Source organism: Chanodichthys erythropterus, chromosome 23 (assembly GCF_024489055.1).
Source record: "Chanodichthys erythropterus isolate Z2021 chromosome 23, ASM2448905v1, whole genome shotgun sequence".
Taxonomy (NCBI): Eukaryota; Metazoa; Chordata; class Actinopteri; order Cypriniformes; family Xenocyprididae; genus Chanodichthys; species Chanodichthys erythropterus.
In genome coordinates, this window is record NC_090243.1 from 21,309,528 (window position 1) to 21,324,978 (window position 15,451).

Genomic DNA, 15,451 nt, shown 5'->3' on the forward strand with positions numbered 1-15,451 from the left:
ACCTGCAGTTCAATACCTTTGAGCAGCTGTGCATCAACTTCACTAATGAGAAGTTGCAGCAGTTCTTCAACCACCACATGTTTGTGCTGGAGCAAGAGGAATACAAGAAGGAGGGCATTGAGTGGGTGTTTATTGACTTTGGCATGGACTTGCAGGCTTGTATTGAGCTTATTGAGAAGGTGAGTGAATATCAAGTCATATATCAAAAAATCATATTTTTCAGTATTAACTCAATGTCAGTATTACTGACATTTTGTCTGTCACAATCTACAATTCATTGTAGCCCATGGGTATCATGTCCATCCTTGAAGAGGAGTGCATGTTCCCCAAAGCCAGTGATTCAACGTTTAAAGCTAAGCTTTATGACAACCATTTGGGGAAAAATCCAAACTTCCAGAAGCCCAGGATTGTCAAGGGTAAACCAGAGGCCCATTTTGCTCTTGTTCACTATGCTGGCACAGTCGACTACAATATTTCAAACTGGCTGGTGAAGAACAAGGACCCTCTTAATGAGACGGTTGTAGGGTATTTCCAGAAGTCAACTCTTAAACTGTTGTCTATTCTGTTTGCTAATTATGCCAGTGCTGACTCAGGTAAGAACACACTGAAGTGTAACATGCAATATAATAAGCACTACTTTTACTGTTTAATAATAACAAAAATCTTTTATTTCACAACTGCAGATTCTGGAGGTAAGGCTGGCAAAGGTGCCAAAAAGAAGGGTTCTTCCTTCCAGACGGTGTCAGCCCTTCATAGGGTATAAAATAATATAACACGATTTTGTCTTGCATGGTTTTATTGCATATAAATCTAAATCCTCTATGGTCTACCAACAGGAGAACTTGAACAAGCTGATGACCAACTTGAGGTCAACTCACCCTCACTTTGTGCGCTGCATCATCCCCAATGAGACTAAGACTCCTGGGGCGATGGAGAATCCTCTGGTCATGCACCAGCTGCGCTGTAACGGTGTGCTGGAGGGCATTAGGATCTGCAGAAAGGGATTCCCCAACAGGATCCTGTATGGAGATTTTAAACAACGGTTAGTACGAAACCAAATGGCTTTCATGTCTTACAAAATTTTTTGTATGACTCCAAGTTATAGCAAGTTGCAAACTTAAGCATTTGCTAGAATATAAATAAATAAATATAAAAAACTAATTGTTAATGGGTTTTTTTTTATATAGATACCGCATCCTAAATCCTGCTGCTATCCCTGAAGGACAGTTCATTGATAACAAGAAGGGTGCAGAAAAACTTCTGGGCTCTCTGGACATCGATCACAGCCAGTACAAGTTAGGACATACTAAGGTATTTTTATATTAACATTAACTTTTTCCAAAGCCATTTTTCTTTTGTCATCTCTTTTGACAAAATTCTTTACTATTTTCAGGTCTTTTTTAAGGCTGGTCTTCTGGGTACTCTTGAAGAGATGCGAGATGACCGTCTTGCACTTATTATAACTGGAATTCAGTCCAGGTCTCGTGGTTTTCTATCAAGAGTTGAGTTCCAGAAAATTGTTGAAAGAAGGTTAGATTTTTGCTCTTCAATATATTCTCTAAATTACATTTAAAAGGCAAGAATTAATATTCTTCTTTAATATCTACAGGGATGCTTTGTTGGTGATCCAGTGGAATGTACGTGCTTTCATGGGGGTCAAGAATTGGCCCTGGATGAAGCTCTACTTCAAGATCAAGCCTCTGCTCAAAAGTGCAGAATCTGAGAAAGAAATGGCCAACATGAAGGAGGAATTCACCAAGTTGAAGGAGGCTTATGCCAAATCTGAAGCCCGCAGAAAGGAGCTTGAGGAAAAGATGGTTTCTGTTCTACAAGAGAAGAATGACTTGCAGCTTGCAATGCAGTCTGTAAGTTCACATTCAACTCTGCACTTTTAACATTTTAACAAGTCAGAAAACAAAATAAGTTTTCAATTATTATTATTTTCATTTTGATAGGAGCAAGATAATCTTTGTGATGCTGAGGAGAGATGTGAGGGCCTGATCAAGAGCAAGATCCAGTTTGAGGCCAAAGTCAAAGAGCTGACTGAGAGACTGGAGGATGAAGATGAAATGAATGCTGAGCTGACTGCAAAGAAACGAAAGCTGGAGGATGAATGTTCTGAGCTCAAGAAGGACATTGATGATCTTGAGCTCACTCTGGCCAAAGTGGAGAAAGAGAAACATGCCACTGAGAACAAGGTCGGTTTTCAACACTGAACCTGTTAGTGATGCAAGAATGGTGTGTTAAGTGTCCATTCATATAATGACACATTTCTACAGGTTAAAAACCTGACAGAAGAGATGGCAGCTTTGGATGAGATCATCGCTAAGCTGACCAAGGAGAAGAAAGCTCTTCAGGAGGCCCATCAGCAAACACTGGATGACCTCCAGAGTGAGGAAGACAAAGTCAACACACTCACCAAAGCCAAAGCCAAGCTGGAGCAACAAGTGGATGATGTAAGGGCAAGAAAACATAAGACTATAATTAAAATGAGATGCTTTTATAAGTAATTGCTTGATTAATTTTTATATTTTTTGGATGAAATTTAGCTTGAAGGTTCTCTGGAACAAGAAAAGAAAATTCGCATGGACCTTGAGAGAGCTAAAAGAAAGCTTGAGGGTGACTTGAAGTTGACTCAAGAGAATGTGATGGATTTGGAAAATGACAAGCAGCAGACAGAGGAGCGGCTAAAGAAGTAATATATTTTATAAAATCCAATTGTATTATTAAAAGATATTTTGACTTTTTTTAATAATGTGAACTAATAATGAAAAATGCTGCCAAGTATTTATTAATCTTATTTAATGTAAATTTAAACATTTACTAACACAATTTTAAAAATCAAAATGTAATATTTTTAATACTGTTAATATTAATAAATGGGTCTAAGCTATGAGAAGCTAAGAATGAAAAGTTTTATTTTTATTAATTAATATCAACAAGTTTAATAAATACTGTAACAAATGTGTTGTTCATTATGAGTTAATGTTGTTTAATACATTATCTAATGGCAGGAAAGACTTTGAAATAAGCCAGCTCAATAGCAAGATTGAAGATGGACAAGCTTTGGAGTCCCAACTCCAGAAAAAACTGAAAGAGTTGCAGGTAATAAGATGTTATTATCATCTTAATAATATAAGACAGTTGGATAGTTAGCAATTTTAACCCTAATTTTGAATTTATGCACATTACTAGGCTAGAATTGAAGAGCTTGAGGAAGAGCTGGAGGCTGAGAGAGCTGCTCGTGCTAAAGTTGAGAAACAGAGAGCTGATCTGTCCAGAGAACTGGAGGAGATCAGTGAGAGGTTGGAGGAGGCTGGTGGAGCCACTGCTTCCCAGATTGAGATGAACAAGAAACGTGAAGCTGAGTTCCAGAAAGTGCGCAGAGACCTTGAAGAGGCCACTCTGCAACATGAGGCCACTGCAGCTACACTGAGGAAGAAACATGCAGATAGTGTGGCTGATCTGGGAGAGCAGATTGACAACCTCCAGAGAGTGAAGCAGAAGCTGGAGAAAGAGAAGAGTGAACTCAGACTGGAACTGGATGATGTGGTCTCCAACATGGAGCAGCTTGTAAAGGCAAAGGTGAGTGAGAGAAATTATGCAGAAAGTCTATAAGGTGTGTTGTCAGTCATAGAAAGCAATCTACTATGAAATCATTTATCCTTTAGACAAACCTGGAGAAAATGTGCAGAACTCTGGAAGACCAGATGAGTGAGTACAGAACCAAGGCTGAGGAAGGTCAGCGCACAATCAATGATTTCACTATGCAAAAAGCCAAGCTGCAAACTGAAAATGGTAAGAACACAAAATATTGTGTAATGTTACCAATTGTACCTTAATGATACTTAGGAAATAAGTCTTTTTTTTTTTTTTAAATATTGAAATATAGGTGAACTTGCCAGACAGTTAGAAGAGAAAGACTCCCTGGTATCTCAGTTAACCAGAGGCAAGCAGTCCAACACTCAGCAAATTGAAGACCTCAAGAGACAGCTAGAAGAAGAAATCAAGGTTTTCAAAATCTCCTTCGAAGTCTAAAATTTTTGCTAAAGACATAAAAATTGACTTTTGCAAATAAACTGGCCCCAAATATTTTTATGTCTTCAGGCTAAGAATGCCCTGGCCCATGCAGTTCAGTCTGCTCGACATGATGCTGATCTGCTGAGGGAGCAATATGAGGAGGAGCAAGAAGCCAAGGCAGAGCTGCAGCGTAGTATGTCCAAGGCAAACTCTGAAGTGGCTCAGTGGAGAACCAAGTATGAAACTGATGCCATCCAGAGGACTGAGGAGCTGGAGGAAGCAAAGTAAGAAATAAATAATATTTAAAAGTTAAATGAGTTTAGTCTTTAGTGATGAGACATTTTCTGAATTTTCTGTAATAGTTTGTGGCCCTTTAGACACATTCAAATACAGATTAATGAATGATATTTCAGATGTTTATGATATTTTGTATTTTGATTATTACAGGAAGAAACTGACTCAGCGTCTGCAAGATGCAGAAGAAGCTGTGGAAGCTGTTAATGCTAAATGCTCCTCTCTTGAGAAGACCAAGCACAGGCTGCAGAATGAGATTGAAGATCTCATGGTGGATGTGGAGAGATCCAATGCTGCTGCTGCTGCTCTGGACAAGAAGCAAAGAAACTTTGATAAAGTAAGGAGAGAAAGTACATTTTCTCATTAGCTGTAAAAATTAGTCATATATTTACAAAACAAAATACTATGTAAAATATCAAATAGAATTGAAAATGTTCAATGTTAAATTGATAGTAAAATTTAGTTTCTTATTATTGACAGGGTCCAGTACTTTAGAGTCTATTCTTTATTACAAAGCCACTTGACCAAAATGGCACTGCTCTCATTGTTTAATTTAACCAGGTCCTGGCTGAGTGGAAACAGAAGTATGAGGAGTCCCAAACTGAACTGGAAAGTTCTCAAAAAGAAGCTAGATCTCTGAGCACTGAACTCTTTAAATTGAAAAACTCGTATGAGGAGTCATTGGACCACTTGGAGAGCATGAAGAGGGAGAACAAGAATCTCCAAGGTAAGAGTGGTTTTACAACTCCAAACCATTACTTTAATTGCTTGTATTTGTGAACTTACATGTTTTTTTTTCTATTGCACAGAGGAAATTTCTGACCTCACTGAACAACTTGGTGAGAGTGGGAAGAGTATTCATGAGTTGGAGAAACTACGAAAACAGCTGGAGCAGGAGAAACAAGAGATCCAAACTGCTCTGGAGGAGGCTGAGGTAAAAGAAGAACAGCAATTTCCCCCCAAAATTCATATTCCTTTGACAACTCTTTGATTTATATCAAGCTATTGTTTTAAGGGACATCACCTCCCACCCCAAAACAAAGGGCTAAACAAAACCTTAAAGCTCAATAATAACAAACACCAATTTTACTCTTCATAGGGTTCCCTCGAACACGAGGAAGGAAAGATACTTAGAGCTCAGCTGGAGTTCAATCAGATCAAAGCTGAAATTGAACGTAAGCTGACAGAGAAAGATGAAGAGATGGAGCAGGCCAAGAGGAACCAGCAGAGAGTGGTGGATACCCTACAGACCTCATTGGAATCAGAGACTCGCAGCAGGAATGAAGCTCTCAGACTGAAGAAGAAGATGGAGGGAGACCTCAATGAGATGGAGATTCAGCTCAGCCAGGCTAACAGACAGGCAGCAGAAGCCCAGAAGCAACTCAAGGGTCTTCATGGACATCTCAAAGTATGATGAATTGAGATTTTAAGATGCTTAGGTGAAATCCAAAATAGTTATTTTTTAATTGTAAAACTTGTATTTAACAGGATGCCCAACTGCAGCTTGATGACGCACTTCGTAGTAATGATGATCTCAAAGAGAACATCGCCATTGTGGAGAGACGCAACAATCTGCTGCAGGCTGAACTGGATGAGCTGAGATCCATGGTGGAACAGACTGAGAGAGGAAGGAAACTGGCTGAGCAGGAACTGCTGGATGTCAGTGAGAGAGTTCAGCTCCTGCATTCTCAGGTATGACACATCTTTATTAGACAAACACAAGTAAAACTTCAGTTAATACAATATCAACTAGAGACTGCAAGCATGTCAATATTTTCCATGTTCAGAACACCAGCCTGCTGAATCAGAAGAAGAAGCTGGAGGGAGATAATACTCACCTTCAGACTGAGGTTGAGGAGGCAGTGCAGGAGTGCAGGAATGCTGAGGAAAAAGCCAAGAAGGCCATCACTGATGCTGCCATGATGGCTGAGGAGCTGAAGAAGGAGCAGGACACCAGTGCTCATCTGGAGCGCATGAAGAAGAACATGGAGCAGACCATCAAGGACCTGCAGCACCGTCTGGATGAAGCTGAGCAGATCGCCATGAAGGGTGGCAAGAAGCAGGTCCAGAAACTGGAAGCTAGGGTAAGGTGCTAGTGTTTTTAGCAATAGGGTTCCCTTTCGAATGGGAACTTGCATTGCATCGAAAGACACTTTGGGGAATGCCTTGGCATTACGATGTCTAAGTACGTGTAAAAACGCAACAATAACATTGCCCTGCGTCAGCTACTGTGAATACAAAAGGAGCACCTGAAGTACACGTCATCAGCTTTTTTGTCTTCAGGTGACCCTTTGTTTGAAGTGTGTGTAGGTGATTGTCACTATGGATTCCTCATGCCTGGGGTCCCCGGGGGTCTCAGGACCAGCTGCAGCTGAGGCACAGTGGAGACTGAGATCTTGGGGCTCTCAGGTCGAGCTGGCGGAGGACTTTGAGCGAGGTATGTCTCTTTCTCATTCCTCTGCCACCGGTGTGAGCACTGAGCTGGATGAGGATGTTCTTTCTCTAGAAACATCTGATCTGGTGGATAGCGCTCTTCTGGCTTTGAGCCAGTTAGAGCAGGACCGGAGGGCATTTTTATGGAGCCCTCTCAGTCTGCCTTCCCCACATACAATGAACTGCTGGAGGCTATGGCTCGTGTGACACAGAGATTAGATCTTCTGTGGAAATGCGAAAAGCCACAGGTCGTTCGTGGTAGATAAGACGAACGTTTCTTGGCCAGCCATAACCACCCAGTTAGAACACCCACCTAGAGTCGAGGCGGTGAGTCCCTGGGCTGTCTGGGACTGTGAACCACAGACAAGTAAACTGACTTTGAAATTGAGTATATTTGGCCTCCTCTCACTTTAGAGAGTCTTTCTTCTGAGACCTCCGCTCATTTAAGCCCCAATTTAAGCTACATTCAAGGATTCAAAATGCTGATGACGTGTACTCCAGGTGCTCCTATTGTACTCTTGGTCGCACTCGATTGACGGTACGGGCTGTCCCACGCCAATGTCACTGTCATGTTGTCTTGTCTTGTCATGCAATGTCTTGTTCCCTTTTCAGGGAACCATGGTTAGATGTGTAACCTGAGACATTCTCTGTAAAATTCTTTTTCTAAAATTTTACATTTTTATCCTAAAATTGTTACACATCTCTTAGGTGAGAGAGTTGGAAAGTGAGGTGGAGCTAGAACAGAGAAAATCCAGTGACTCTATCAAGGGGATTCGAAAATATGAGAGACGCATCAAGGACCTCACCTACCAGGTAGGAAAATATTGCCTAATAACACTTTATTTTGAAAATACATAAAGTGCTGTCTAACTGTATTTAAATGTATACTGCATATACAAAAAACATTTTTTTTTTTTTTTTGCTTTGCATAGACTGAGGAAGACCGAAAGAATCTGGCTCGGCTGCAGGATCTGGTGGACAAACTCCAGCTGAAGGTCAAATCCTTCAAGAGAGCTGCTGAGGAGGCGGTGAGTACTTTCCCCTCACTGGTGCCATCATATGATACAACTTCTGCAGTAATTGTATCTTTTGATTTTCACAAATGCAAATGTGTGTAATTTTTAGGAAGAACAATCCAATTCCAATCTGGGCAAGTTCCGTAAGATACAGCATGAACTGGATGAGGCAGAGGAGAGGGCTGATATTGCTGAATCTCAGGTCAACAAGCTGAGAGCCAAGAGCCGTGATACAGGATCCAAGGTACTTGAAAGTGATATGGGTATTTTTTTGGACAAAAATAAAAATCTCAGAAAATCCATAATTATACAGTCACAGTTAAGTCAACTTCATAGGTAAACTCTAGATTTGCACTTTTAGTTACTTTAGGATATAAATAACAAGTAGTTTCAACAGCTACACTAAATGAAATGAATTTTGCTATTTAACAAGACATGGCTATTGAAAAAAACATATCAATGTCAATTATATGTGTAGAGTTTAAGCCATTTTGAACTGGATCATTTAACATTCTTTTTTTTTCTCTCTTTTCTTTCTAACAGAAGGTGTCCAGTGAGGAGTGAAAATATTAGATGGATTTCTCTAAACATAGATTGCTGTGACAATCTCCTTTGTAGTTATGTAGAATAAACCAAACATGAAAATGAATACCACATCCTCTTTTTTTTTTTTTTTTAACAATTTAGAAATTGCAATATCCCAACATGTTCCTGAACACAACAGTAAACCAGTTGCCTAAATGTACCCAAGTCTAAGATCTAATTTAAACTAAACTCAAAATGTTCTTAAACTGTCTTCTGAAGTAGGGTCATCCAAACAAAGATACCAATTTTACCAAACTATTGAAAACCACATAATGTAGATTAGGTTTTAAGCCACTGACCATTACACTGTATGTTTTGACACAGCTCATCCTCAAGGAATAAAATGAAATAAAGCATTATGGTTTAAAATGAGCATGGATCTATTATTATGCCTCCATCAAAGGCATTACATTAGATTTTTTTCAGTTTTGATAGAGCAGTAAAATGCAGGGAAAATTCAAATAATAGGCTACATAGACAATTACATCTCAATGGTGAATGTGAATTATGATTTGAATTACGGTCAATTTAAATATTGCTGTGAGCAGCCATCATCATTGGACTAAGAATTTACAGTTTAGCTCAATTAAGAACAATCTCTTTCTTGTCAATTATGCTGGCAATACATTCATTCTAAATCTAAAGTGACCTCCACAATCCTGTGAGTTAAAGAGTTGCAATAGTCAGTCACCACCACTTGAGGGCACCACCACCATTAAATCTCATATGAAGCACACTTTCTTGGTGTCCATGTAAAGCAGGATGAGGAAGTTGTCCCCATCCTAAAGCAGTCACAACTTTTCATTTCTTTATTTTCTCAGTGTAGGTTTATTATTGAGCATCAGTTCGTACACAATTTACACATGAAGGCTTCAAAAATTGAACATTTCAAAACAGGGGCGTAAATTTCATCTGACAGTAGGGGGGACAATAAACATAAAATCATCATATAATCAAACATATAATCATCAGTTGTCATCTTTTTGTTGTTGATGTTATGACTAATTACTCAGCACCTTCAGCATTAAAGATAAAATAATCACTTCATCCGATGTTTTTGAATAAAATAGCCTTGACAGCCGACTTACTGGAACTCATCTGTCAGTAGAACTGTTCTCTCCCGCCGGCGCCGCCGGACTTCTACAGAATCTACATACACGCGAGTGTGACGTGCGCGGTGGACCAAACCACTGTGAGGCAAGGGAGGGGTGACTCTAAATGTTTCTAAACTTAAAACGCCTGTTTGCGTTTGTATTGCTTCACTACTTACATAATTATTTTACGTTTATATAATTTATGTACAATACTTAGCGTGGTTATTAATTATATTTTTTGGGGGGGGGGCAGCACTCAGATAGGGGGGGTCCTGACCCCCCTGTCCCCCCCGCGATTTACGCCCCTGTTTCAAAAATATTCTACTGGTGTTGCTTAGGGGAACATGAATTAAAATAACATGTTCATTTTGCCACACTTTACAATAGTAAAGTGAAAAAAACTTTTTAAAAAATGTATATGCAGAAAATAAAATTAACCAATATTCCTATGCTGTAAACCCATTGATCATTGTTAGGTCATGTTACCTAATGCATAACCAATTGCATAAATGAACTGAATCTTTTTGTAAAGTGTTACCAATTACACCAACAGTAACAAATGAGTAAAGACTGTGTATATGAGAGAGTATAACATGATAACTCAATAAGCTGATAGCACTGACTAAACCAACCAAATAGTTACTGAGATATTTCCCTTGTGACAACTTGTCCCACTGTCTATTATCAATACACATTCTCACATTCTCAGTTATTAACCAAGGTATCAATTAATGTAAGTACAATCTCACAGATAAATGGCATAATTCACCTCAAAAAAAAAGAAAAAAGTTGAAAAGAAAAATATTCCTATTGTTAGGATGATTCTTTTTCATTGTGACTTAATTTGGATGACATCAGTGTAAAAGAAATTCAGTACAGATACTATAATGATAAAGATATTGATTGTACTTTACAAACATACTTTACATATTAAATAACTTATCTTATATTACAGCAATTTTTTAAAGGCTTCAATTCATTTATTTTTTCTATAAATTTTGGTGTGAAGTATGACCCAGGCATTTCAACTTTTAACATTCATAACCAATGAAAATTTAAATGACATTACACAGAAATCTTTGAATGATCAATTTATGTCCTTTTACTACATGGATGTATATTCCATAAATATATGTGAAATTGAATGTTTGTAATGTCTGCTAAATATGCAAATGTAATAAATTAGGAACCTGCCATTGCAATGAAATAAGAATCACAAGCGTACAGTAGGCTATATGGAGTTTACATGTAATGCATAAATAAAAATGTTCTGTCCAACTTTATATTAGGTGTCTTCAAAAACTATGTACTAAAATTTACATTAATCATTTGATACAATGTGCTTACTGTGTAGATTTTTTACATTGTACTTACAGCTGTAAATAAATCTATAATTACAGTTGACCTTTCCCTTACCCCTTAAACCACCCTTAAAGGGGCTCTATGTAGAAATGACACCCAGTGTTCAAAATAGGTACTGCAGTCCAAATTCAAAATATTGTTTGTCCCGCCCCCTCGTTCAAAGACGTGTGTTGCCAGCAACAATAGGTAGCGCAATTCACAATGAAAGCTGAGGAGACTTACACACCGTAAGCTGATGAGGTGATTTATCTGTTTTAATATGCTGTTGTTCATAGAGATATTTAGATGGATGCAGAGGCTTTTTAGGTCAGATAGAATCTGCGATTCTCTAACCCAGTTTGTTTGCTGGTTTCTATGGCTGCAATACGTGGTGTTTTCCGCCAACTGGCAACCTGAGATGTCGAAATACTATTGGATAAACTGGTAACATGCGGTTTCGCACAGACCAAAACAAAGACAGACATTCCGACATGGAACGCACATTTCAAAGTAGAATATCTGGCTGTAGCATTGTTTTTCTAAGAAACAAGTAGGTGAACTTAGCATGTTTCCTAAATATATGCAAACATATTGGGGTATTTTTATGCTTTATTAAAGTAAAATTCTTAGAGCCCCTTTAAATCTACCCATAACACCAAATCTGCCCCTTACCCGTATCCACCTCTATAGAAGCAAGTATTTTGCAATACAAAATGAACACAATAAGTACACTGTAGTTTTTATGCAAGTACATAGTAGATGTCCATTTTCTTTTTGTGTACTACAGTATTGGCTTTTTCTAGAACATATTTACCTACTGCTGAAATTTGTATCTAAAAAGCTCAGTGGTATAGTGCTTGTATAGTGTACATAACAGACAGTGTCAACTAAAAATAGAAAACACAAGAAATTTGTATATAACAAATATTTCCATGGTGAAAATACATCCAAACATTTTAACCAGTATGGCTCACACGATGGCAAAAAAAAACACTTTTTTATTTCAAGTGAACAGTTGTGACAGTTGCAATAAGAGAATGCTAAAACTGTTTTGAAAAATGAGCCAAAGCAATTGAGAAAAAACTGTGGTCCTCAGACATTATGATCACAATTGTTTTTAGCTTATTAAACAGTTTAATTCAATATTTATGAAATATGATATTTAAACATTTTTCTTGCCAATTACAACACTGAGCAACTAAAAATCAAAAAGAAAAAGCATTGCTTTGCATTACCTTCATCTGTGATTCAGTGATGTGTTCTCCTTCTCCTGCAGGGAGCAGAGTGTTTGTGTGTGGCTGAGTGGGGATAGAAAAACCAGTGACGAGAGTGAGGGAAAATGAAACATTTGCACAGCAGAGGTCAAAAGTCATGCCAGTTTGCCTAATGTAAGCATAATATGTTCTTGTGGAGAACAATCAAATTCAGATAAATAGATAGATAGATACATGGATATATAGATACATGGATACATACATTGATAAACAAACATAGGGTTACATTGTGTAAATATCAATACCTGTATTCTGTGTCTTCATCATACAGCTGGCTCGAACAAGGGATAACAAAGGAATGACAAGCAACTCAAAGGAGCAAAAGCATCATGGGATGTCCAGTGAACACTTGTCCAAGTAAATCAAACAAACAGACCCCTTCAGTCTCCATTAATAGCCTGTTCAATGGTCATGAAGCACAATGGGTCAAGCCATTGACCTTCTGGTGAGCTGAGATGACAAAGGGGCTGAGAATGAATCGCCTCCATCTCAGGGAAGAGTGTGGATCAGAATTTTCCACCTTGGGATAGGAAAAGAGACAGGATGTTAAGGTTCTCCAGATCTCCTGTTAATCCGGAGTGAAGGCCTTAATGAGACAATTGTGCTAACCACTAAAATCATGTAAGCAACATGCCACAAATAATTTCACTTTTTTTTTTAATCAAAACCTTGAAAAAAGCTTGATCCAACACTAACCATGCTAACCAGAAATGATCACTGACCTCCCCAAGGTCATAGTGATGGATGGGTCCAACTGGCTTTATGATGTTAAGAGCTTCAAGACCTGTTAATAAGAAAAACAAACAGGCAGAATTAACTTATAAATCCCTAAATATAGGTATATAAATATTTTTTGAATATTAGGATATATGATAGCATGTTGTCTGATTTATACGCAAAGTTGTTTGCCACAGTTTATGCAGGTTAAGAACATTTATTTTTAGTTGCATGACATAAAACCAAAATCAATTACAGAACTTTTTAATGGGTAGATGTGACAAGAGCCTGTTGTTGCTCAAGATGATGCAGTGGCTCCAACAGACGTTAAAGGAGTGACTTGATGAAGAAAGTGTGGCAACTTTAACACTTGTCACTTGCATTAACATTGTTCAATGAGAGGTAGCCATAGCTTTTGAAAGTTCAAGGTGATTAAACAATATCTCAAGCGTGGCATGGAGGAGGCATTAGGTCATTCAATAGGTCATGTAACTTAAGTAGTAAGAGTTCATGCAAGTGATGGATATCTACAGACATGTCCTACATACTGTTTCAAACAACCTATCTAATCTCTTCCATCACAGAGACAGTCAAAAGAATTTAACAGGTTATCTTTGTCCTCAGGGCTAAAGTAAAGGACACAATGCCATGTAAACAAGACAACTTGAAGGGTATGACCACTCGGTCAGCTCTCTGAGGGACAGCAACAGACTTCAAGCACACTATGTGAATCAGTGCTTCGAAGCATATTAAGGCTATCCATCAAGTTTTTAGCCTGGGCACATGATGCGGCAGACGCACAAAGCATTTAGAAAATCCATATTGGTCAGAGTGCATTTTTATAGAGAGAGAAAAAAAAAAGAAGCTTTTTCTTTCTTTTTTGAAAAGTTTAAACAAGAGATGCAGTTTGCAGCTTTCTTATTCCTGTTTTTAACATTTATTTCAAACTGGTTTATTTATTACTGGTTTATTATAATTACCTAATTAAAACATTAAAATATAGAGATAATATTTTTAATTGTTAGCCAATAAAAATATTTAAAATTATTTATTAATCAATTGCACATGGTACATTCAGTTTTTGTTTTTTTTGTTTTTTTTAAGGCTTTTAAGACCTTTTTTAACACCTGCATAAATAAAATGAATACTGTATTGGGGTGAGATCAGCATTTATGGAAACATGCTAAACCATAAAATGACTGTAAAAATGATGACTTAAAGGGTTAGTTCACCCAAAAATGAAAATTATCCCATAATTTACCCTCAAGCCATCCTAGGTGTGTATGACTTTCTTCTTCAAGCCAAACACAATCAGAGTTATATTAAAAAAATATCCTGGCTCTTCCAATCTTTATAATGGGACTAGTGGTACCCTAGATTTTGAAGCCCAAAAAAAGGCATCCATCCATTATTAAAGCATCCATTCATCATAAAAGTAATCCATACGGCTCCAGGGGGCCTTCTGAAGTGAAGAGATGCATTTTTTTAAGAAAAATATTCTCCTCCATGCAGCTGAGCTCCTGGATAATGGCATAGGTCCATCTCATGGCAGACCAGATGTCAATAGCTGCATCGGAGAGTGGGCTACTGTCCTCTGGGGATGCAGACCCTAATGAGCTTCCACCTTCTTGGGTGGTTGCTCAGGCAGAGTCGGATTCAGAGTTGACGGCCATGCTTTCCTGGGCCGCCTCAGACATCAGGCTTGATTGGAACCCTCCACCTTGCCCTGAACGCAGTAGTTGAATGATTGGTTTCTGGGTGATCGATTCACCGCGTCAGAATGCAACCTCTTGGCCTGTGGTGAAAAGAGAGGTCAAGGCTGGGATTGAGCAAGCGAAGTGTGGCACAGAGACTGAGGTAACTGCTCTTTTATTGAGAATTTGGGCAGAACAGAAATAGAGTCTTATAAATGAAGCAAAAGATTCTCTGCCTGGCCCCCTTCCGGTGAAAGGAGTGGTGTGAACACTACCTCCGGGTTCAGAGCAGCTCCCTCAAACTCTGGTTTGCACTTCTCAAGGCTGCTTCAATGGATGTTTGGATGGTTTAGAGGCAGCCTGAGGGATGTACTGCATCACCTTCCTGCAGTGGGCTCGACATTGCGACCAAGGTGTTGCATCTGCCCTGCCAGAGCAAGTGTAGAAGCCACAGGGGGACACACTTGGTGCCGAGCAGACTAAGGGCCACCCCTCAGCGGCCTGTAGCGGTGGAATCACATGGGGGCAAGATGTGTTTGATGGCCTCTGTCTGCTTTTGGACTGCCGAGAACTGCTGGCCAAAGTCTGTGACAGTGTTACTGAAGAGGCCATTGAGAAAACACACTTTGTCAGCATCCTGCATCTCTGCAAGTTTCAGCAAGAGATGGCATTCCTGGGCCAGCAAGGTGGACATCGTTTGGTCGGCGGCCCACGCCGCGAACCTGGTTGCCCGGAGGGCAGAGATGGTCGCCATGCGCCGTTCCTGCATCAGTGCTTATGACCATCTTTATGGTAAAGCCTGTCAATTCCATGTCTTACAAGGGGTGCAGGGTAGGTTACAACGTAATGAGGGCTGTTGCCAACAGGCACACTACAACTTGCCAGCATCTGCATCAGCAACACTCGTAACAGTTCAGTGGCTGTGCGCTTTCCATAGGGACCCCAATGTCAGTCGACAAATATCTGCCAAACATGACAGATAG

The 15,451-nt window shown here is 39.0% G+C and overlaps 1 protein-coding gene across 1 annotated transcript in view; it reads left to right on the forward strand.

Annotated features, from left to right (window-relative positions):
* The window catches only part of LOC137013748 (uncharacterized), a 32,459-nt gene extending 23,759 nt beyond the window's left edge, over window positions 1-8,700 (forward strand). Inside the window, exons 52-75 of the mRNA XM_067377681.1 lie at window positions 9-179; window positions 284-757; window positions 837-1,042; window positions 1,188-1,311; window positions 1,394-1,530; window positions 1,610-1,865; window positions 1,956-2,198; window positions 2,280-2,456; window positions 2,550-2,695; window positions 3,015-3,105; window positions 3,196-3,585; window positions 3,672-3,798; window positions 3,893-4,011; window positions 4,108-4,304; window positions 4,468-4,651; window positions 4,876-5,041; window positions 5,124-5,248; window positions 5,414-5,722; window positions 5,803-6,006; window positions 6,102-6,398; window positions 7,456-7,560; window positions 7,680-7,775; window positions 7,873-8,007; window positions 8,307-8,700. Of these exons, the coding sequence (XP_067233782.1) occupies window positions 9-179; window positions 284-757; window positions 837-1,042; window positions 1,188-1,311; window positions 1,394-1,530; window positions 1,610-1,865; window positions 1,956-2,198; window positions 2,280-2,456; window positions 2,550-2,695; window positions 3,015-3,105; window positions 3,196-3,585; window positions 3,672-3,798; window positions 3,893-4,011; window positions 4,108-4,304; window positions 4,468-4,651; window positions 4,876-5,041; window positions 5,124-5,248; window positions 5,414-5,722; window positions 5,803-6,006; window positions 6,102-6,398; window positions 7,456-7,560; window positions 7,680-7,775; window positions 7,873-8,007; window positions 8,307-8,327 (4,500 nt within the window). The 3' untranslated portion in view covers window positions 8,328-8,700. The remainder of the gene's footprint in view (window positions 1-8; window positions 180-283; window positions 758-836; window positions 1,043-1,187; window positions 1,312-1,393; window positions 1,531-1,609; window positions 1,866-1,955; window positions 2,199-2,279; window positions 2,457-2,549; window positions 2,696-3,014; window positions 3,106-3,195; window positions 3,586-3,671; window positions 3,799-3,892; window positions 4,012-4,107; window positions 4,305-4,467; window positions 4,652-4,875; window positions 5,042-5,123; window positions 5,249-5,413; window positions 5,723-5,802; window positions 6,007-6,101; window positions 6,399-7,455; window positions 7,561-7,679; window positions 7,776-7,872; window positions 8,008-8,306) is intronic.
* Window positions 8,701-15,451: the final 6,751 nt, after the last annotated feature.